At 47.6% G+C, this 24,055-nt stretch overlaps 1 protein-coding gene across 4 annotated transcripts in view; it reads left to right on the forward strand.

The window, feature by feature from the left end:
- The window catches only part of DOP1B (DOP1 leucine zipper like protein B), a 103,462-nt gene that overhangs the window by 56,073 nt on the left and 23,334 nt on the right, over positions 1-24,055 (forward strand). For all 4 annotated transcript variants that reach the window (XR_006782593.2, XM_045813482.2, XM_045813483.2 and 1 more), the window contains 10 exons: positions 309-993; positions 2,843-3,114; positions 10,662-10,814; positions 11,676-11,776; positions 12,482-12,672; positions 15,736-17,365; positions 17,848-17,959; positions 18,578-18,766; positions 18,913-19,035; positions 20,586-20,720. Coding sequence is in view for 3 of the 4 variants with exons in the window: in XM_045813482.2 (XP_045669438.2) it covers positions 309-993; positions 2,843-3,114; positions 10,662-10,814; positions 11,676-11,776; positions 12,482-12,672; positions 15,736-17,365; positions 17,848-17,959; positions 18,578-18,766; positions 18,913-19,035; positions 20,586-20,720 (3,591 nt within the window). In the remaining variant the exon portion in view is untranslated. The remainder of the gene's footprint in view (positions 1-308; positions 994-2,842; positions 3,115-10,661; positions 10,815-11,675; positions 11,777-12,481; positions 12,673-15,735; positions 17,366-17,847; positions 17,960-18,577; positions 18,767-18,912; positions 19,036-20,585; positions 20,721-24,055) is intronic.

A 24,055-nucleotide genomic window follows, 5' to 3' on the forward strand; every position in this document is an offset into this window, starting at 1 on the left:
TATGTCAGAAACCGTTTTTAAATAATGTTTTTGAATCTTAAACCTAAATAAATAATACAAAGTGGGCTCAAAGTCTGCCTTTCCGGAGAGTATGGGGGCCCAGCAGCCTCCTCTTTGGGCTTGCTCCCCCTTCCTCCTGCTGTGCCTTCTTTATTTTATTACACACTTTCACACAGGGGTTCTCTCGGTGTAGAGAATCAGGATTTCAAAAACCAGGAAGTACCTATTCATGGTTTTCCCGATTCAGCTGGTACTTGAATCCCTTGGCCTCACGAGATGTGTACAACAGAATTTCCATTTCTTTGCAGAGTCCAGTAAAAGGTGAAAACAGTGAAATGATTATAGACACAAAGGCAGTGATTCTGGCTGATGAAGATGCTTCGTTTCCTCCCCTTAAATCTGAAGACAGCGGAATTGGGCTCAGTGCCTCATCGCCAGAGCTCTCGGAGCACTTGAGGGTCCCCAGGGTCTCTCCCGAGAAAGACGATGTTTGGAAGAAGGGTGGGAGTATGCAGAGGACGTTTCTTTGCATCCAGGAGCTGATCGCCAACTTTGCCCACAAGAACATTTTTGGAGTGCAACTGACAGGGTCTGGAGAAGAGAACAAGTGTGAAGAGCCTTCGGTCCGGAGGGACGAGGGTGGGCCACCATGCTCAGCGGGCAGCGACTCCAACAGGAAGAACCCGTGGGATGCGAAGCCCATCAGTGTGCCCCAGTTTAAGCAGATGCTCTCAGACTTGTTCACAGCTCGGGGGTCTCCATTTAAGACGAAAAGTGCAGAGTTGCCATCACCTCTGCCCAGGAGCCCTGGCCGAAAAAAGGAGGGGGACTGGGCTGTGGAGCAGGTGGTCGTTGACCTGGGGAGCTCACGGGAGGGCTGCAGGGAGGCCTTCGCTGCCGCCTGCCACCTGCTGCTGGACTGTGCCACCTTCCCTGTCTACCTGTCCGAGGAGGAGACGGAGCGGCTCTGTGAAACGCTCTTCCAGCTTCCCGGTGAGAGGACTGCCCCCCCCGGGACCCCGCCCTGAGGAGTCCTGTCTTGTAGCTGGTGTTTACAGACGAGCCAAAACCCTCTCTGCCACGTGTGTTTTTGTCATTTGTGGTGTGTGCTTTTGAATTGTGTCTTAAAGATGGCAGATTGGTGAGGCTGGGACCATATTTTTAAACTTGAGGTGTCCTGCACAGCCCATTAAGAGATCTGGAACAGAAAAGGTGCTTCATGATAATCAGTAAATAGGCTAGTTCATCAGACCTGTTGTTAAAGATTTGTGTAAGTTTGCTGAGGTTGCCATAACGAAGTACCACAAACTAAGTGACTTAAACAACAAAAATGGACTGCCTCACAGCTCTGGAGGCAGACGTCTGAGATCAGTGCATTGGCAGGGCCGCGCTCTGTTTGAAGGTTCAGAAGAATGTGCTCTAGCCTCTCCCCAGGCTTCTGGTAGTTCCTTGGCTCATGGCATCATAACTCCAACCTTTGCATGGATTCCCCCTGTGTACATGCACACATCCTGTGTTCAATTTCCTTTTTATGAACACGCCAGTTATATTGGATTAGTGGCCCACTCTAATACGACCTTGTTTTAATTCATCTGCATCAATCCTATTTCCAAATAAGGTCACATTCTGAGGTCAGTAAGGGCCTTATGACTGCAACATAAGAATTTTGGGGTGTCGGGGGGGGCACAGTTCCCCCCATAACAGGCGGTGTCTTAGAAGCTCAGGCTGCCATAACGAAATACCGTAGGCTGAGTGGCTTAAGCAACAGAAATTTTTCTCACAGTTCTGGAGGCTTGAAGTTTGAGATCAGGGTGCCAGCATCGTCAGTTTCTGATGAGAGTTCTCCCCTTGGTTAGAGACAGCCATCTTCTCACGGGGAGCTCACATCCGGGGGGGACGGGGAGATCTCACTGGAGTCTGTTCTTACAGGGGCGCTAATCCCATCATGAGGGCCCCACTCTGAATACCATCACATTAGGCATTGGGGCTTCAACATTCGGATTTGGGGCAGACACAATTCATTCCTTAGCAGGCAGTGAACACTTTAAAGAAAAAAAACAGAGGCAGGTGGAAAACAAGAAAGTGATTAGGTTGGCCCTGGGAACACAGGGCAAAGCTGTCCTCTCTTGTAGTCATTACAGTAAATTTCCTGTGCAGTTTGTCTCTTGGCTCGTTAGCTACAGTTGACACTGCTTGGAGGCTTGGCACTTAGAATACAAGTCCACAGTTTATTTTGGGCCTCTTTTTTTTTTAAGATGTTATTTGTTCATTTGAGACAGAGAGAGAGCACAAGCAGGACGAGCAGCAGGCAGAGCAAGAAGCAAACTCCTTGCTGAGCAGGGAGCCCAATGCGGGACTGGATCCCAGGACCCTGAGATCATGACTTGAGCCAAAGGCAGACACTTAACCAGCTGAGCCACCCAGGCGCCCCTATTTTGGGCCTCTTTTAAAGCTAATGCCGTATGTCCCACCATCAGGAGAGCCTTGAAAAAAAATTTTGAACTCTACACCCACAAATGTGGATTTACTATATGCAAATTTAAAAGAAATTTTTAACATGAGTTCTATATATAAATTTTAAAAATAAAAGACGGACACTCTTGAGTCTTCTCAAAGCCCTGAGGTTGACATTTTCAGAAGTCAAATAACCTGACCAGCGTTTGGAAGCAGACTCAGTGTCCTATGTCCTCTGGCCCTGAATGGTGACTGATAACCATGTCACCACCAGAAGGTTATTGTCACACTGCTGGCCACCGGACCTGTGGATCTCAGGGTGTCTTAGAATCTGCACGTGGCGAGCCATGTTCACGTGGGTCTGTCTGTCTGTCTGGCTTCCTTGCAGGAGCCGGCGATTGCAGTTTCCCGTCGTGGCTGAGGTCCCTCATGACCGTTAGCTGCTGTGTGACCGACTGCTTCCTCCAGAACGTGGCCATCTCCACCCTGCTCGAGGTGATCAACCACTCCCAGTCCCTAGCCCTCGTCATCGAAGACAAGATGAAACGCTATAAAAGCTCTGGACACAACCCGTTTTTCGGCAAGCTGCAGATGGTGACAGTCCCTCCCATCGCCCCAGGAGTATTGAAAGTCATTGCAGAGAAAACAGACTTTTATCAGGTATTTCCCACTGGGAGGAGGTGGGCAAGACCCCCTTCCCAACCATCTGTTTAAAGTTGTCCATGAGGTGGTAGTCACCGTGGTAGGGATGTGGCAACTGTGGTGACAGCCCCAGAGGGTTGCTCGAGACCTGTGCCTGCCATGTCTGTCCCCCCGTCCCCGGCTGCGGCACAGTTTCTGGCTCTGCAGCAAGAGTGCGGTAAATATTCGTGTTCAGTGTTAGGCTGACTGGCCTTCACATGTAAGGATGGTTAAGTCATCTTAATATACGGAAAGAGAGACACTGCCCTAATTTATGAGGTTAGAGACTTTGAAGCTACTCAACCTCAAGAAAACTTAGTACTCGTCAAATTTAGGAAAGATGGTTGCTGAAGAGATGGTGAGCAGGGGTTCTGTCCCTCTTTGGGAGGACAAAGCTACATATGATGGGGCTCATTTAATTGCAAAAAGCTAAAAGCAGTTCCAGCGAGCTCATGAGAAAAAGTAAGTTTATTATAGAGAGAGTGCCTGCGGCTGCCAAAGGGCAAGAGTGGAATGCAGGTGGGTCTCACAGGGTCTCACCTGGGGGGCTCTTAGATCCTGAGGCTGCTCCCTCTGCACCTCGCTCGGCTGAGGGGGTGTCTGCGGGTCACCTAACTAACTTGGTTACCACTTGACCTTCAGTCTGCTTCATGACCCTCAAGTTTGGTTGCTATAGTTAATGATGCTTGTATGTCTTTCCCGCAAGTCTGAGCTAACGGGTCGGGGCTATTAAACAGTCTGTCAGTGAGGCATCCCTGGGTCAGCGCCTTCTGCTTCTCCAGCCCACACAGCAGGGATGGGGGCCAATGGGTAGGAGGTCATGTGGTGCAGATGGGGATGTGCCCACTCACCAGGACCTGCGGTGATGGGACCGCAAACACCCTGAAAAGTTTTGACGCTTGGGAAAGATATTTTACATATTTTATGGGCGAATAAGATATGGAAACTCTACTGTCCCTTCAGGTCCTAAAAGCCTATTTTGAAATAGGCTGCCCTTTTCCTGTTTGGGATGAGCTCTTCTCCAGCAGGTCACATAACTGAGGCTACCTCTCGGCTTTGTTTCTTTTTGTGGTTGTTAATAACAGCTGTATTTAGGTATAATTCACATACCATACAAATCACCCACTTGAAGTATACAATTCATTGGTTTTTTTCTGTATTAGCAGAAGTGTGTCATTTAATTTATTGTTTTCCCTGTTTTTTGTTATCCCTCCTTTACTGTTTTCTTTTTCAGCAAATGGATATTTTCCAGTGTACTGTTTTAATTGCTTTAATGATTTTTCTCCATATATTTTTTGGAGCTGTTTTTATCAGTGGTCGCTCTAGGGTTTACCATGTTCATCCTAGCTCATCAGAATCTCCTCACTGAATTCCAGCAAAACACAGAAACCTCCTCCAGTCTCGGCTTTTCCTCTGCCCCTTTCTGGTGCTATTGTTCCACACGTTACATCCACGTGTGTTACAAACCCCACGACACGCGTTATAGTTATAACATAATTGTATGTCCTTTAAAGAAGCTGGGAGAAGAAAGGAGAACAAATAGCTATAAAGAGAGTTTGTTACTTAACCTTCTTCACCATTCCTGGCCCTTCACTTGTAGATTTCAGTCTGTACCTGGGCCCTTGCCTTTGCCCAGCGCACCTGTGCTCCTGCCTCCTCTTCTGGGCTGCTATGTGCAAGTGTGTTTCTGCACGTTCCAGTGATAGCACAGTGATAAGTGTGCCTCGCATTTTACTCAGTCTTTTCTTTTTTTTAAGATTTTATTTATTTATTTGAGAGAGAGAGTGAGAGAGAAAACAAGTAGGAGTGGCAGAGGCAGAGGGAGAAGCAGACTCCCCACTGAGCAGGGAGCCCGATGCGGGGCCGGATCCCAGGAGCCTGAGATCATGACCTGAGCCAAAGACATACGCTTAACCAACTGAGCCACCCCAGGTGCCCTACTCAACCTTTCCCAAAAAATCATTTGAAAGAAAAGAGATACACATTATGCTGTCTTTTTAGAGCTACACAATTACCTTTACTGGTGCTTTTTGTATGAATTTGATTAACTGTCCGGGGTCAGTTGCTTTCACCTCGAAGAACTTCCTTTAGTGTTTCTGTTTTGTTTTGATTTTTTTTAATTTAAATTCAATTAATTAACATATATTATGAGTATTATGAGTTTCAGAGGTAGAATTTAGTGATTCATCAGCTGCATGCAATACCCAGTGCTCATTCCATCACGTGCCCTTCTTAATGCCCATCACCTGGTTACCCCATCCTCCCACCAGAAATGCCTTCAGTGTTTCTTTTTTCTTTTTTTTTCTTTTAAGATTTTATTTATTTGAGAGAGAGCGAAAGCAAGAGAGCTCACAGAGGGAGAGGGAGACGCAGGCTCCCCACTGAGCAGGGAGCCCAATGCAGAGCTTGATCCCAGGACCCCGCGATCATGACCTGAGCCGAAGGCAGATGCTTAACCAAATGAGCCACCCAGGCGCCCCTAGTGTTTCTTATAAGACGGGTCTTCTAGTTAACAAATTCACTCAGTGTTTGTTTATCTGGAAATGTCTTTATTTCTCCTTTTATGGAAGATAGTTTTACCAGATATAATGTTCTTTTTTTTTTTTTTTTAAGATTTCATTTATTTATTTGACAGAGATAGAGCACAAGCAGGGGGAGCGGCAGGCAGAGGGAGAGGGAGAAGCAGGCTCCCTGCTGAAGAAGGAGCCCGATATGGGGCTCGATCCCAGGATCCTGGAATCATGACCTGAGCCAAAGGCAGATGCTTAACCCACTGAGCCACCTAGACGCCCCTGGATATAATGTTCTTCATTGGATTTTTTCTTTTCTTTCAACACTTGTAATATAAGAATAAATATACTTTAATCAGCCCCAGATATGATATCTTGAATATATAATGTTTAAGTAAAGCAGCACTTTTTTTGAGTGAGAGAGAAAGAGCACACATGCACATGGGAGGAGAGGATAGAGGGCGGGGAAGCAGAGAGAGAGAGAATCCTAAGCAGGCTCCACACCCAGCATGGAGCCGGATTCAGGGCTCGATCTCAACCCTGAGATCATGACCTGAGCCGAAATCAGGAGTCCGATGCTTAACCAACTAAGCCACCCCAGCGCCCTTACAGCAGTTTTTCAGTAATCCGTAGCAAATGCTCATGTGAATGTTTGAACTTAGTTGGAATTCACCGTTTGGATTCATGATCCCACTGTTTTCTTGCCTCCGGCATTTCTTATTAAAAGCAGCTCTTCATCTTCTGGGTTTCCCTTGTAAGTGATGAGTGGTTTTCCTCTTGCTGCTTTCAAGATGTTCTCTTTGTCTCTGTCCGCTAGCATCTCGTTGTGACGTGTCCAGTGTGAATCGTGTGGCATGTATCCTACCTGGAATTCTTCAAGCTTCGTGGATATGTAGATTAATGTTCCTTTATCAGTTTGGGGAGGTTTTTGTGCATTACTTCTGCACGTATTTTCCCTGCTCCTTTCTCTGTCCTCCCCCAGCACTCCGTCTGTGGGTGTGCTGCTGCGCTTGACGGTGACCCACGTTTCTCTAAGGCCCCGTGCATTTTTCTTCATTCTTCTTTCTCTCTGTTCTTCAGATTGCATCATTTCTGTCAATCCATTTTCTTCACCAAGTCTTCCTTCCACCCGTTCAGATGAGCTGCTGAGCCCCCTGAGGGGTGAAAGTTTCATTTCAGTTATTATACTTTCAGTTCCAGAATTTCCATTTGGTTCTTTTTCTTTTTTTTTTTTTTCTTAACTTTTTTTTTCTTTTTACACTTTCTGTCTCCTTGTTGATACGTCTGCTTGATGGGAAATTGTCATCATACCTTCCTTTACTTTTTTAAACATGGTTTCCTTTCCTTTAGTTATTCGAACATACCTCTAACGGCTACTTTGAAGTCTTTGTTGAATATATCTGTCACTGGTTGCTCTCAGAGATGCCTTCTGTTGCCCACTTTTTCCCCTGTGCAGGTGTCGTATTTTCTTGTTTCTTTGCATGTCTTATAGTTTTTATTGAAGACTGGATATTTTAGATAATGTGTCATAGCAACTTTACTATATTCTGACCCCCACCTCCCATCTTGTTTTGTCCTCATCTGTTGTTCACTCTTCGGTGACTCTCTTTGACTGTTTTGGTGGAGTCTGTCTCCCCTGCCATGTGAGTCCTTTGGCACTGCTCCATGGAGGGATGTGTGGTCACCCTTCAATGACGGTGGTCTTAGCGGGGTTCTCACTGACCATCTCTTTCCCTGGTCTCTCTGTGAAGCTGTCTCTGTTGGTACACACCCAGCTGTTAGGCTCCATGAACTTCTGGCTGGCTCACCGCTCTCATGTTTTCAACAATGCCCAACAATGCCAAGGCATACGTTACTCCACAGTCTGATAGTTTTTTGAAGCCAGTCTTTGAGTTGTTTTGTTTACCCAGGAGGGGTCTTCCTAGCTATCTCTTGTCCTGGTTATTTCTGATAATCGAGCTGGCCTGTGGTTTAACTTCTTGCTGTTGTGGGGCTACCAGACTTGCGGTAATGACTTACTACAGAATTCTGTCGTTCTTGAGAGCACTCTCAGGCTTGAACTTACTCACACTTTGCTGGAGGGAGCTCTCTGTGTCCTGGCCTGCCTCTCGCTCTGGGCACTCTGTGCATCCCATTGTTCAGGAAGAGCCAGCACTGAGACAGTTCCCTGTTTCTCTTGGAGGGCTAGCCCTGCAGGTCGCCCTCGGGAGCAGTGGCCTCTAGTTGTCTGAGCTTGCTTCTCCGAGCATGTAACCTCCCCCTACAAGCCCACTAGGGTAAGAACGGTCAGACCTGCGCACTCCTGGCCTGCAATGTCTGGATACAGCCTCCACCCAGGCGTGAGGACGAAGTGTAAAATGCTGCACCCTGCCCTCTCCATGGAGAGCCTTGGACTGGGAGCTGGGGGGAGGGGACTCCACCCGGAGTGGATAGTCACGTTCCTTGTCACACCAGGCTGGGCTGAGGGGGGTTGGATAGGGTCACATTTCCACTGCCACAGACTTGTTGCTTTTACTGGAATTTAGTAGATTTTCTTGAATAAATGTTTCTTTATTTCCTGAATGCCCTTAGGATAATTTCCAGAAACTCTAAACGTTTGATTGTTGTTGTTTTGTTTTTTTGTTTTTTTAATTTTCACCAGTTATGGTAGTTTTTTTCTGGGAGAGAGTCCACAGAGCTCCTCCCACAGCCAGACGAACTCATGTACTCAGACCCCATCTACGGTGTCAGGTCCTGGTGGAGCCTTATTTGATTGCTGTTCGGCTTGGGTGCCTCATCCCCCGCCCCCTCCCTCTCTTACCAGAGTTGAGTCCGTATGGATCTCAGAATCAGGAACAGTGTCAGTATAATACAGCAACAGTGACTAGGCCCGTCCTTCCTTGCTCCTGCATTTATCTGAGAAGTGTGGGGTCATTGTATTGTAAGGCACAGGGACTAGAACAGAAGAAAGAATTTAGTCTGTGAATCTTTGGAAGGCTCTTAATAGAATAAAAATGACTGCATTAAATACTCTTGTTTTGACGATGTACCCTTGGTGATGTTTTTGGAGAGTAGGCTTTTCTGAGTTCTTTCTGAAACCTTAATTTTTATTTTGAGCCCGATGTGGTACATATCTGAGTACCTAGCACTTGCCAGGCACTGGAGTGCACTTTATAAAGTATACAGCTGTCCAGAGCAGCAGCAGTGGCTGGCCTGCCCACGTCAAGATGCTGGATGGGAGGCAGTGAAGCCACCTGCACAGACAGCCAGGCCACGCCCCAGTTCTCGGACTCCAGGTGTAAGGCTGGTTCCAGATCTTCTAGCCTTTCTCTCATTCCCACAGAACAGCCCACATGCCATTGTTTACGTTGCCCACGATGCAAAGAATAAGGTCCGCTATCCCACGAGTGCCCTGACTTTTCAAATCAGGTGGTAATGGCAGAATTCGATTCACTAAGGGGCGCCTGGGTGCCGCAGTCGTTAAGCGTCTGCCTTCAGCTCAGGGCGTGATCCCAACATTCTGGGATCGAGCCCCACATCAGGCTTCTCCGCTAGGAGCCTGCTTCTTCCTCTCCTACTCCCCCTGCTTGTGTTCCCTCTCTTGCTGGCTGTCTCTGTCAAATAAATAAATAACATCTTTGAAAAATTAAAATTAAAAAATAAAAAAAATTCGATTCACCAAGAAAGTGTTCAGCACATAGGCATTGAGAAGCTTAACATAGGTGAAGGAGGAGGCGTGTGTTTAGTCATCAACATCAACTCCCTAACCCTTCAGAAAACATTGTTTTAAACCTTCTAGAAGGAGTCTCTTCCACATAAATTAGCCCACAGGGGCTACAAGTAAGGGGACTACTCTGCTTAATCAAAAGTTTTGTATCAGAGGTTTCATTGCAATTTGATAATTGGAAATCACATTCCCTTAGATTAAAAAAGTAATGAAAATAATGGTTAGGGGCTCGGGCCAGTCAACGGTTAATTTGATCTAAGCAGAAAAGATAGTTTTGTGTAATAGAAATAAGAGGGCCAAAAGAAGTCATTTGACCTGAGATATACTTACAAAATATCACAGTCTAGGAGGCATGGTCTTCTCCCACGACCTGGAAGAATGCCTTCAGAAATTCCCTCCCGGAAATGGGGCCAGCCTTCCCCTTGAGTCTCACCTGGTTGGGGCAGGGACCCCACGGGTGCTCTGTGGGACTTAAGGAGGGGCTGTGGCCAGTTCCAGGCCCTGTATGTTTAAAGAGCTAAGATCAGGGCTGAGGGGATGGAGGACTTGATTTGGGGTGTGATCTGTGTCCTGAAAGTGAGCTGGGCATCTGCCACGGCACTGCACGAAATGGGAACACACAGGTTTGCGATTCTTCGTCAGTACCGCATGGTGACCAGTGTAAGCCAACCCTAGGTGGGAAGGTGCTGTGAGTGTGTCCACCTCAAGACTGGCAGCCGTTGCACACCCACCCCATTTCCTGGAGGCCACATCTCTGGATCCCCCGGTGCCAGCACTTAGTAGGGCTTGGTCAGGTGTGCTTGTCGAAAGGATGTGTCAACCAGTGGGTTCTTGCTTCCAGTTGATTTCTTCTCTGCAAGTAATGTTAATGTCTGGGCAAGAACTTCAGTGTTCTTAGCTCCACGGTCAGACTTCCTAGTTTCCAGGAGCACCTGGCTAGCTCATTTGGTAGAGCACACAACCCCTGATCCCAGAGTCATGAGTTCAAGCCCCACATTGGGCATAGAGCTTACTTTAAAAATAAAAGAGTGGTCTTGGGGTGCCTGGCTGACTCAGTCAGTAGAGCATGTGACTCCTGACCCCAGGGTCATGAGTTTGAGCCTCACGTTGGGTGTAGAGACACCTCTAAGTTTAACACGTAACATTGCCTGGTGGGGTTTTGGTTTGGTTTGGGGTTTGTTGCTTCCTTTTGTTTGTTGGTGGTACTTCTTTGTATATTGAGGATCCAGTTCCTTGGGGCTGGGATTGGACTGGCACGAGGAGGAAGTGTGGGTGCTGCCCGTGTTCACACAGTCTCCCTTCTGCCGCAGAGGGTGGCTCGTGTGCTTTGGAATCAGCTGAACAAGGAGACCCGGGAGCATCACATCACCTGTGTAGAGTTGTTCTACCGGCTGCACTGCCTGGCCCCAACGGCCAACATATGTGAAGATATCATCTGCCACGCCCTCCTGGACCCTGACAAGGTAAGTCTTTGCAGCCTGTCATCTCTGTCCTGCAAAGATTCCAACTGCCAGGGCACCCATCAATGTACATGCCCGGGGTAGACTTACATGTATTCAGCCCTTCTGGGGCTCAGTAGACATCCTGATCATGAAGCAGAGGTGTTACAGAATCTCAGGATTGGGAGGCCTTCAGAAGCGCTGGCCATCCCCATTGGAGTCCTAAACACAGGGGTTGTGTCCATATTAAGACTCACCAAGGAAATCTCCCCCCAACTCCCGTGACGTTTGCAGGACACTGAGTTCTTGCAGGGACCCCAGAGCTGCTGGTGAAGTAGGCAGCTGTAGAGAATGCATCGCCCTTGTAGACCCTGGCCGTCCTTTGCAGTCACGTTGTGTCCTTATTCTCTGAGCCACTTGGGCCTGGTACGTCTAAGGTGTATGAGAACACCGTGCACTTCGTGATCTTCGGCCACAGGCCCAGGGGTGACCTTGGACATGAGCTAATGTGGAGTCTTTTTTTCTTTTTTTTTTTTTAGTAGGCTTTATTTTTTAGAGCAGTTACAGGTTCACAGAAAAATTGAGAGGAATGTACAGAAATTTCCCATAATCCCTCTGGTCCCCGACATGTATAGCCTCCACCATTTAATGTGGAGTCTTGAAAACATGCTTCACTGTGTTCAAATGAACAAGGAAGAAAGGGTGCAGGTCTCCCTTTCCCCCCGGCCCAGTGGGACCCAGGCTCACTGAGAGCCCAGCAGCGCTGCTGATGTTGTTGTCGTTCTGCTGAGCTCTTGTTTGTTACTAGAGTTGGGTTTGTTGTGACCGCATACAGTATGCTGTGAGGGAAGTAGGGGCCTCACTCCCATTTATTTCCTAATCAAGGGGACAAGACTGGAAGCACTGTTTAGGTTTTCCGTCATCTGGCACCTGACAAGAGAGACCCAGGGCAGTCGTGTGACATCTCACAACCGCTCCTTTGATAGGTAAGGTGGTCCTCATGGTACATTACCCTTAATGCAAAGGACGCTTTGCCGAGGTTCCTGGTCAGTGTGTTGGGCCAGGGAGGGGGAGATGTGTGAAATTGATAGCATGACCCCATTGTCTGGATGCACAGCAAGCGATTCCCATGATCCCCTGAGTGACTCTAGGCCAGACACATGTGAATACGTAGTAGGAATTTTCTTAATTTGGTCCTGGGGGGGTGGAAGCCCAGTGCATCAGAATCACCTGAGCAGCTTTGAGATCATGCCTTGTGAGGGGGCCTTTGTAGGGAAATGAGGGTGGTCTGGGTCTTTATCGGGGCGGTGGCCACACTGGATGTGGACACTTGAGTGTCATCGATCGTGTGCTTGAGGTGTGAATTTTATTGCAGTACAATCTATTGTACTTGGAAGAAAAAAACAAAACCCTTCCTTGTTTCCAAAACTAGGTGTGGAGCCAGACACACAGCGTTAGAGAAATGCCAGCTGATTCTGATGCTGGGGGCCCACCCCACAGTCGATTTAATCAATTTGGGGTGAAGCCTGGGCATCAGGATTTTAAAAGCTCCCCCAGGGATTCTAGGGTGGAAATCACCTTGTCTTTGTCTGCTTGGGTCTCCTAAGCCCAGCATGCGTGAAGCTCCCCAAGGGCATCCTGGTGCACGGGATCACTGGACGCTGGCTCGATGGTACCCTTCCCACCCACAGATCCCTGTTTGTCGTGCTGGACAGCCTGGCCTGCACAGACGGCGCCATCAGCGCGGCAGCCCAGGGCTGGCTGGTGCGGGCACTCTCCCTTGGTGATGTGGCACGCATCCTGGAACCCATGCTTCTGCTCCTGCTCCAGCCCAAAACCCAGAGGACCTCCATTCACTGCCTCAAGCAGGAGAACTCAGCGGGTGAGCACACCTCCCAGGGCAGCCGGGGGAGCTCTGTGTCCCCAGGGGGCCTGGGCCTGGGAGGGACCAGGGGGCCACCCCGACGCCAGTTGCCTATGGGGACAGTCAGGGCACTTAGCCCCACTCAGTGGTTTGGCTAGATTCCAATGGTGTGAGGGTACTTTGTAAAGCTGTGAGGCTTCTTAAGTTGTAAGGAGCAGACGAACCAGCACTTAGAAATGCTGGGGAGTGGGTTTGTTGTTTTCACTGAAAAATCAGATCTTTTTTTAATAAAAGAAATTGTTAGTAACCCATGTTCCAATAAAAATAGCTGATTTTTTATTCTTTTGCTACTGAAAACAATTCAAGTGCACCTGAGGTAGGAGGAAAGAATAACAGACCCTCCTTCCCAGTGTCTCCCAGGCTGGAGACTTCACTTAGAAGAATCGCAGTTCTGTGTCTGGGTAGGCTGGCACTTCCCTCCAGATCCCAGCTTAGACCAAGGGGTGGTTTAGGTTGCCTCAGCTACGAATGGCCGAGAAGTTGTAATTTCCATGTAATCTGGCCAATTGTACTTATCTAAAAAATAACTTTTATTTGTGAACCTTCAACAAGGTAAGTGGTTTCTTTTCTGTCTATCCATTTTTCTATCTACTCTCTAAAGTTCCCTCCAGCTGTAGATTCTGTGAACAGATAATCAAAAATGCAGAAGAAATAAGCCTTTGAGTTCCAAAAACTTCCAGAGGCATCTTTTTTTTTTTTAAGATTTTATTTATTTATGAACGAGAAAGCATGCACAAGTGGTGGGGAGGTGGGAAGGGGCAGAGGGGCAGGGAGAACAAGAGAGAAAGAATCCCAAGCAGGCAGGCAGACACAGCATACATATACACACACACTACCGCCACCACCACCCCGCCCCTGCCAGCATGGAGCCCAGTGTGGGGCTTGATCTCATGACCCTGAGATCATGACCTGGGCGGAAACCAAGAGTCAGAGGCTTAACCGCCTGAGCCACCCAGCCACTCCCAGAGGCACCTATAGCACAAATTAGTAGAATATAGGTAGGAAGAAGAAAACCGAGACTAAAATAAACCTGATGGGGGCACCTGGGTGGCAGAGCGGTTAAGCATCTGCCTTCGGCTCAGGGCGTGATCCCGGTGTTGTGGGATCGAGCCCCACATCAGGCTCCTCCGCTATGAGCCTGCTTCTTCCTCTCCCACTCCCCCTGCTTGTGTTCCCTCTCTCGCTGGCTGTCTCTATCTCTGTCGAATAAATAAATAAAATCTTTAAAAATAAATAAATAAAATAAAGTAAAATAAAATAAACCCGATGAGCACATTACGTGTGGGTGATTAGTGCCAGCACAGTTCATGAACTAACATGACTTCCCACGTTAGGTGTGTTTTATGACTTCCTGCAGTTTTCTCAGTGATGATTTTACAAGCTTTGAGTTAGCTTGTGTAGCCCACTGGGCTGTAAATATTCTCTTCGCACCAGTCTTATCTTACAGCGAGAAGCAGCCTAATACCCCATAAGCAGCCATTTCTGAGATGCTTCTTCTCTTTACAAGGTTCCCTAAAACTGGAACCTCTAGTTTTCCTTTAGGAAAGAAAGCTGGCTGCCTTCTCAAAGAAAAGGCATTCTATTATTCCATGTTTATAAGAAAGTAAAATCCAAAGAAGTATAAATTAAGCACCTTCCTCAAAGTTTGGCTATCACAGTGTTCCTTTGTGTTAAGAAGAAAGTCCTAATGCCACGCAATCCAGTTTCAAAAGTCTCAGGGCACTTCCTGCTGCTTCCTCTAACCCATGTTTCCTGCTACCTTCCTAATAAGAGAAAATGTCTTTTCCCTGCCATGTCCTTCCCCTGGAAGCAACTAGAAGAATTCTGCTTTACCCCCACCCTATCTTTATAATATTGTAGATACCTATTTTGAAAATACCACCGTGAGCCTTAGGCAGCTCATCTATTTCTGATGTCTTATTCTTCCTCCTTTCCTAATCGTGCTTGATGGTCACGGAATAGATTTGCTGAGAGCTGCGTGTGAAAATGGTTTGCCAGTACCTACCAAAGACTTCCTGGCTGTTGTTTTTTTTTTAAGGAGACTCAAATATTTTAAAGGTTGTGTATTTTCTGATTACAGAAGTACTAACATGCTTCTTTTAACAATTGGAGTAGGGGCGCCTGGGTGGCTCAGTCGTTGAGCGTCTGCCTTTGCCTCAGGGCGTGATCCCAGAGTCCTGGGATCGAGCCCCACATCAGGTTCCTCCGCTGGGAGCCTGCTTCTTCCTCTCCCACTCCCCCTGCCTGTGTTCCCTCTCTCGCTGGCTGTTTCTCTCTTTCTGTCAAATAAATAAATAAAATCTTAAAAAAAAATTGGAGTAATAAGAGGGTCAGAACACACATAAAAGCCCCCTGCAGTGCTTGCTGATAGAGCTAGGTACCGTTGATGATTGGTGGGTAGTCTTCCAGATTAGAGCCACGTATTATACATGCTGTCCCCTAAGTGAGCTCATTCCATACGGCTGGATTCTGCAGCTTGGTTTTTCTTCTTTTACTTAATACATCCCACACATTGCTCCATATCAGTATATACAGACGTATCCTTTAAGAACCCAGAGAGTCCTCCACAGCATGCATGTGCTGCAGTTTTTCTGTCTCGTAATGTTTTGTTCTCTTTCCAGCTTGTCTTCACACCTGACCATTCAGCGAATACCTTTACAGCTTTGAAAACCTGCTGACATTTCTGTGGGATACATTTCTTGAAAGGAAACTCATTTCTTGAAAGGAACAAAATAATATGCTTCTTTTAAAATCACCCTCCCCATAAAAGTTGTGATACTTGTATTTTCTGTGACAGTGTAACTAAATTATCTGATTGCCTGAAAGTTTTAGAAGACTATTCACTTTTACTTGTCTGCCTTTTGCCCATGATACAATGTAGAGTCTGGTGGTGTAGTTTTATGGGGGAATTTTATTAACATCAGTCTTTCTGTCTGGCATTAAGATAAAGATCATTCTAGAACTAACTTATCAGAGCTGACCCTTCTGTCCTGAAGTCATTTGTCATTTTGTAATTTCCAGAAGACTTGCATCGTTGGTTTAACAGGAAGAAAACCCCCTTCAAAGAGTCCGGTGGAGCGCCCGAGCTTCAAGAAGGCAGCTCTGAAGAAGGCGTGCCGCTGAGCCAGTTCACCACCGTGGACCGTGAGGCCATTTGGGCCGAGGTGGAGAAGGAACCAGAGAAGTGCCCACCCGGAAGTGAGCTGAGCGAGGACGACCTTCCCTACTACATGGACCTTCCCGACAGGACGGCCTGCAGCGCCCTGGACAGTAGCGAGCACACGGAGTCTGCAGACACGAGCTCTGCCCACACAGACAGCGAGAACACGTCCTCCTTTTCCTCCCCTTCCCACGACCCGCAGGAGCTGAGCAACGAAGAGAGCTGCTGTGCGCCCATCCCCATGGGCGGCAGGGTTTACCCCAAGCGCTCGGCCTTGCTGGCGGCCTTCCAGGCAGAAAGCTTCAAGTCCGGTGCCAAATTAAGCCTGGCACGCGTGGACTCGGACAAGACCCAGGCTTCGGAGTCGTTCTCCAGTGACGAGGAGGCCGACTTGGAGCTCCAGGCCCTCAGCACATCCCGGCTGCTAAAGCAGCAGCGGGAGAGGCAGGAGACCATCGAGGCCTTGTTCAAGCACATTCTGCTCTACCTGCAGCCCTACGACTCCCGGCGAGTTCTTTATGCCTTCTCAGTGTTAGAGGCCGTGCTCAAAACCAACCCCAAGGAGTTTATCGAGGCGGTGTCCAGGACCAGCATGGACACCAGCTCCACCGCGCACCTCAACCTCATCTCCAACCTCCTCGCTCGCCACCAGGAGGCCCTTGTTGGCCAGAGTTTCTATGGAAAACTGCAGACCCAGTCTCCCAGCGTGTGTCCCCACTCTCTGCTGATCGAGCTCCTCACCTACCTGTGCCTCAGTTTCCTGCGCAGCTATTATCCTTGTTACCTGAAGGTCTCCCACCGAGATGTCCTCGGCAACCGGGATGTGCAGGTCAAGAGCGTGGAGGTTTTAATTAGAATAATGACGCAGCTGGTCTCTGTGGCCAAGTCTGCCGAGGGGAAGAACGTGGAGTTCATTCACAGCTTGCTGCAGAGGTGCAAAGTTCAGGAGTTTGTCCTGCTGTCGCTGTCCGCATCCATGTACACGAGCCAGAAGCGCTATGGACTGGCCACGGCCGAGCGAGGCCGGGCCCTGCAGGAAGAGAGCCTCTTTGAGGAGAGTCTCATCAACCTGGGCCAGGATCAGATCTGGAGTGAGCACCCCCTGCAGATCGAGTTGCTGAAGCTCTTGCAGGTGCTGATTGTCTTGGAACATCACCTGGGCCAGGTCCAAGAAGAAGCCGAAAATCAGCCGGAACTGTCCCGGGAGTGGCGGAAGGCCCTGAACTTCCAGCAGGCCATCAGTGCCATGCAGTACGTGCAGCCCCACCCGCTCACCTCCCAGGGGCTGCTGGTGTCCGCCGTGGTGCGGGGGCTGCAGCCGGCCTACGGCTATGGCATGCACCCGGCCTGGGTGAGCTTGGTCACGCATTCCTTACCATACTTTGGAAGGTCCCTGGGCTGGACAGTGACCCCTTTCATTGTCCAGATTTGCAAAAATTTGGATGAGCTGGTCAAGCAGTATGAAAGCGAATCTGTGAAGCTCTCTATCAGGTATGGCAAACTGTTTGATACATTATTACTACTTTGAGGCCAGTGTTTTCATTGAATGGCTGATGTGTCCTAGAAGCCAGGTGGGGGATAATTTCAGCCTAATCAGAAGCCAGTTTAGCATAGTCAAGAGGGGGTAACAAGGAACTAAATGCTCATATCCTTCATTTTTGATTCCACACAGATACCCAGGCTAGCTGAGTATTGCAGCCACTCTCCTTGACTTTTGCAAAACAGAAATAAAAACATGCATCACTTTCACAGAAATTCTAAAACATCTGAAAACATTTTTTCCAAGTGACTGTATGAATGTAAAAGAGCACAGAAGATGCACCTCATTATTATAACAAGATTTCATTACGAGGGCCCCAATTTATTGAAGATCGTGCTAGCTCTCCGGTTTCTGCATTTATAGGTAGGATTAGAAACTTGACAGCCTCATTCTTAAAAATTCTCAAAACAAGTTTCTCATTTCTTCACCAAAGCATAACCTCCAAGAGGGAAAACATTTCTCCGGATTACCCACTCACTCTTTTGGAAGGTCTGACGACCATTAGTCATTTTTGTCTTTTGGAACAACCCAGTCAAAACAAAAAGGTAAATTTGTTTTGTTTTGTTTTTTCCCTGAGTTTGAGGCAAATTTCATACATTGTTTTGTCTTCATTGGATTATGACCAGTTCAAATGAGAAATGTGCACATGTAAGGAATGTAAATATGTATGCAAGTGTATGCTTACAAATAACGCAAGTGTGTATGCAAATATGCTTGCACAAATAGGTGAAAGTAATGCAAATGTAGTTTTGTCCTTCTGGCACTCCGTGAGGCGCACCCCCCCCCCGTTGCCCATTTTTTTATCAGTAACCAAATGGGATAAAATGTCATCTTTTTTGCACACATTTTATACCTGACCTCATGGTGTTTGTGAATCTGCGGTCTGAAGCCGTTTTAGCTGTCAGTTGCTCTGTACGGTTGGGGATTAAATTTTCGAATGCAGCTGCTGCTTTGGCTGAATGACTGAGTTTAATGAGGAGCCTCAGACTCCCAGGTGCCCCTCTTAGAAAGAAGGCTATGGGTTGAAATGCACAGAAGCGTTTTGCTGCCAGACCACTGCCCGTGGGACTTGCTCAGGGGAGCGCGAGGGCCCATCCTGGCCTCATGGGAGGGGAGCCGGTGCCACACACACAGCCGAGTCTCATGCTCATTTTCAATTTTAGACCACCGCTGTAAGCGATCCTACCAATTTGAAAAATGCCAAGAATGCCATTCTGGAAGAGTTGCCTCGAATTGTTAACACCATGGCCCTTCTCTGGAATGTTCTGAGAAAGGAGGAGACTCACAAGAGACCCGTCGATCTCCTTGGAGCCACAAAGGGATCCTCTTCCGTTTACTTTAAAACCACCAAAGTGAGAGAACTTCCTCTGTGGTTTTATTATTTCTTTTTCTTATATAATCCCACCAAAGATAAATATGTTCAGGAATACATACACACACACGCACACACACACTGTGGTACTACTTTGCCACAACTCTTCTCTTTCCCGTGTTCTAGACCATACGACAAAAAATTTTAGACTTCTTGAACCCCTTGACGGCCCATCTTGGAGTTCAGTTGACAGCCGCGGTTGCAGCAGTGTGGAGCAGAAAGAAGGTTAAGCGTCTCAGTAAGATGAAGGTAGAGTCTTAAAAATTAAAGTTGTGCTTGTACTTACTCTGCCAGAAATACCAGAGTCTCCTGTAATCAAAGGTGACATCAGAGGCCAGCAGGGGAAGCTGCTGGAGTAGTTTCACTGCTTTAAATGCACAGATGACACAGCTGTGCCTCCAGCTAGGCCTGTCGCGGGGAGGACTCACCCCTGGCTTGTTCTCCGATCTCTGTGTAATGAATACCTAGTACTTCCGGTTAACCTTTTAGATGTAATACCTAATAGCACACATACAAGAGTGTATATGGTGTGTATGTTCCACACACTAGAGAAACCACCGTGAACCTATCACCCAGCTTGAGGAACGGTACATCATCCTCCCCGTGAGAACCCCTGTGGGTCCTTCCCTGGTTGTAATACCATCTTACGACTTTTCTTTAAACTATTATTTTAGAGACTTTATTTTTTTTTTTTAAGAGCACTCTTAGGTTCACAGCAAAATTGAGGGGGAAGTACAGAGGTTTCCCAAATGCCCCCTGCCCCACATGTGCGTGGCCTCCCCCACGATCAACACCCCCCCACCAAGTGATATGTTGGAATGTTCCAGTCATGAACCTACACTGACACAGCAGGTTCCATAGGCTTTTTAATTTATAAAAATCATACAAAACTGTAAAACCGATTTAAATCCTCACATTCCTATTCCCAAAAGTAACTTCAGTTCACATCTCGTCCATTCTATATCCACTGACTGGTCCATCACTAAGTCCCCCAAGGATTTGGTTTATTTCTGCAAAACCAACACAGGCCTCTTCCTTTGTCCTCTCTTGACCCTCTAGGTTCCTATCTCATACCTCCCTCAGAGGGTCTGTCCCACCCCCTGGACAGAATCTCAGTGCCCAACATAGGCTCCTGTTCCCTGAGGAGGCACGAGAGGTGGTGGTCCAGGCCACTCTGCTTAGCAGCTGTGGAGTTTTCCTTGGTGGTAAACCTGATCCTTCCAAGTGCGTAAGCACAGTTTGCAGACCTCCATCATCAAAAATGGACCTCCCATACCAGGGCCTTCCTGCCAGGGCCAACTATCGAGAACCTGGTTTATCTGGTTTTTCTTTTACTGTCCTCGAACTTTCAGGGCTATCTTTTAGTGCCACCCTGCTTCCTTCAGATTGTGTCTGTTTCTAAAATGCTTTCTGAGGGGCACCTGCTGGCTCAGTCAGTAGACCATTCAGCTCTTGATCTCAGGAATGTGAGTTTGAGTCCCACTCTGGGTATAGAGATTACTTTTTTAAAAAATGAAATAACATGCTTTCTAAGCTTGAACATACCACTGTCACTGCCCCGTCATCACCTGGCCCTGTTATTCTGAATGTATGTCAGTTGCCAACTACGTTCCTGTGATTAAATGCTCAGCGTCCTCTTTACCCCCACCAGTAGAGTCCTTCACCCAGCTTTTGTTTAAATATTTACTTAAAAGATTAAAGCTCTTTCTGCATGGGGCAGCTATTATAGAATACTGCATCGTTCTTATTTTTGTTTTCTCTCTGTGAGCTTTAAGGGAGCTATTTTTTTTCCTTGGCAGATTGTCCCAGCGGCAAGTGCATCCCAGCTGACCCTTGTCGACCTGATCTGCGCGCTCAGCACCCTGCAGACGGACACGGTGCTGCACTTAGCAAAGGAGGTGGTGAAGAGGCCGCCGCAGATCCGAGGGGACGAGGTCGGAAGCCTGGGGATCTTCCAGATAAATGCGCAGCACTGTCCTATCTCTGTGTCTTATGAATTTTGTTTGGGAGTGAAGCAGAGGTCGCAGGAGCAACTGGGAGTTCCTGGGGTTGGGGAACGGAAGTGTTCTACTGGGCTTGGGGGAGACCCCGTGAGGTGTGCCTAATGGGCTTCAGTGCACCTGTTTGAAGGTGGGCGCAGCTAGAGGTCAGGGCCCATCTTTCATCTTTACACCCCGGCCATGGCGCGCCCTGCCTGGGATGGGTTTTTACCAAGTACCTGCAGCCTAAAAGGCGTCATAGAGAAGCAAAGCCAGATACTACTTAAAGGTGGCAAAGACCAGCTTTATTCAGTAGCTACTGTGTTGGGAGAGAGAGCTGAGCTCAGTTCTGATTTGGGCAGAGGCAGCAGGGTACTTCAGCCGGAAAATGGCAGAGTAGGAAGGGTGAACGAGCAGGGCCTCCAGCAAAGTCAGGGAAGTGGAAAATTCCAAAAAAGCAGGGAGGGGGCTTGGTTGTTGTAAGTGGGCCGTCTGGGTTTGGTGACTGGTGCTCATGGCAGGCAGGCTCCGACACTCCGGGAGCCTGGGAGACAGAGGTCCTGTCTCTTTCAGTGGTAGTATTTCAGAGGACAGCTCCCAGGTCCTTTAGAAAGACATTTCCTATTGTAGAAGATGCATGTACATCTTGAAGTATTAATAATTATCCTTTTCTTGGGGCGCCTGGGTGGCGCAGTCGTTAAGCATCTGCCTTCGGCTCAGTGCGTGATCCCGGCGTTCTGGGATCGAGCCCCACATTGGGCTCCTCCGCTAAGAGCCTGCTTCTTCCTCTCCCACTCCCCCTGCTTGTGTTCCCTCTCTCGCTGGCTCTCTCTCTCTCTGTCAAATAAATAAATAAAATCTTTAAAAATAATAATAATAATTATTATCCTTTTCTTAATAAATGCTCTGAGAAGGGAGATCAGGAGCCTATTAGGTGTTGACTCAGCAAATGGCAAATTGTTTCGGCAGCCTTGAGCTCTCTTGGGCAGGCATTTTAAGGGGACGGGGGTTATCATCTGAGGGACCCCGCCTTGAGCTGCTAGAAACCACGGTAGTGTTTGTTCAGGTTAGTGCGGGACGGAGTCATTTCTGCTGAAAGCCCTAGTCCCCACAGGCCTAGTCAATAAGAGAGCTCTGGCCAGAGTTGAAAGAGAAAAGGAACGTCTTTGTTAAAGGGCAAGTTAAAAGTTTGCATAATTTTTATGTAAAAGTGAGAAATACAGGTCAGAGGACAGGATTCCTTCCAAGCATGCTGAGAAGGAAGAGAGTCGTCTGGCCGCGGTGGAAGCAGTGGCATGTGAAGGGTGCTAGAATGGAACCGTGAAGCTTCTAGAGTCGTGCTTCCCTGTTTCTGCGCAGCAGCCGAGAGAGTCCTTGCTACCTCGAGGCCTTTTCCAGTCACGTGCAGTGGTTTTGAAACAGAGCAGACTTTGTGGTTTAACGTTTTTCTAATGCCCTTAGAGCTTTTTCTTTTAATAGGTCTTATTCTTAAACAATCTCTACACCCAACGTGGGGCTCGAGCTCACAACTCTGAGATCAAGAGTCACACGCTCCACTGACTGAGCCAGCCTGGCGCCCCAGAGGTTTTTGTGTTTACCAAAGCAGGGTGCCTCAGTGAAAGTGTGGGAGCTGTTTTGCTCTTAGTTAATTTGATAGAAACCAGGGATTTGACTTTGAAATAATTGCCTTCTATCACGTGATTTAAAATTGTCAGGAAAGGGGCGCCTGGGTGGCTCAGTTGGTTAAGCAGCTGCCTTCGGCTTAGGTCATGATCTCAGGGTCCTGGGATTGAGTCCCACATCGGGCTCCACACTTAGCAGGGAGTCTGCTTCTCCCTCTCCATCTGCCCCTCCTCCCCACTCGTGTGCATACTCTCTCAAATAAAAATCTTTTAAAAAATAAGTTAAAATTTAAAAAATAGAAGTGTTAGGAAAGATATAATTCCCTAAATGAAAACTAGCAGAACGGACAAAGTGATTATTTAAAAATGGAGTTTTACTCGAACAGGTATTTGTATACCAGTGTTTATAGAGTTATTCACAGTAGTGCAAAGGTAGAAACAACCCAAGTATCCATTGATGGATGATTGGATAAACAACATCGGGTCTAACCATGCAGTGGAATATCATTCAGCCTTGAAAAGGAAGTTAATTCTGACACCTGCTACAATAGTAGGTGACCTTTGAGGACATGCCAAGTGATTGCACTTATATGCGGTCTCTGGAGTAGTCCATTGCATACATACTTTCTACAGAAGGTAGTAGCATGGTGGTTGCCAGAGGCAGGAGGAGAGGGAACAGGAGTTACTGTCTAATGAGGACGGAGTTTCCATCTGGGAAGATGAAAAAGTTCTGGACGTGGATGGTAGTAATTGTTGCATGACAATGTGAACCTTAATGCCACCGAACTGGACACTTAAAAATGGTTAAAGTGGGGGCGCCTGGGTGGCTCAGTCGTTAAGCGTCTGCCTTTGGCTCAGGGCGTGATCCCAGAGTCCTGGGATCGAGCCCCACATCAGGCTCCTTTGCTGGAAGCCTGCTTCTTCCTCTCCCACTCCCCCTGCCTGTGTTCCCTCTCTTGCTGGCTGTCTCTCTCTGTCAAATAAATAAATAAAATCTTTAAAAAAAAAAAATGGTTAAAGTGGCAAATTCTAGGTATATTTTAAAGATTTATTTATTTTGGAAAGACCGTGAGTGGGATAGCGGGCAGAGGGAGAGAGAGAATCTTCAAGCAGACTCCCTCCCAACGTGGGGCTAATCCCAGGACCCTGAGATCATGACCTGAGCTGAAATCAAGAGTCGGATGCTCACCCAACTGAGCCCCTTATGTATATTTTACCATGATAAAAAGTTTTATAACAAATGAAAGGAATACAGCTTTGGATATTAAGGTCATCGCACTGGGGACGGCAAACAAAAGCTGAACCTGGGAATCAGCAACGTTTTCGGCCATGTCTCACCCTGTAAGTGAGAAAACTGACCAAGAATTTCCTTGGCCGTTTTTATAGTTCCACCTGTCTTAGAGTAGGACTCTTCATTTGGACACCTCCTCCGAAAGGGCCCCTTGCACACGGCATGGGGGAGCCTCTACAGAAATGTCCGTGCGAGGAAGGCCTGTCACGGCTTCCAGTCAGTTGTGCTCGGGGCCCTGGTCCCTTCCTTCATTCCAGAATTGAAAGTCAACTATGTGCTTCAGTGGTAAGGAATCCTAACTAGTAAAACTGTTTCTGCCCTCAGTCAGCTGTATCCTAGTTGGGAAAAGAGGATAGGCCGGCCTAAAAATTAACACC

The sequence above is a fragment of the Ursus americanus genome, chromosome 4, assembly GCF_024610735.1.
Source record: "Ursus americanus isolate L20-20 chromosome 4, mUrsAme1.1.p, whole genome shotgun sequence".
NCBI classification, from domain to species: domain Eukaryota; kingdom Metazoa; phylum Chordata; class Mammalia; order Carnivora; family Ursidae; genus Ursus; species Ursus americanus.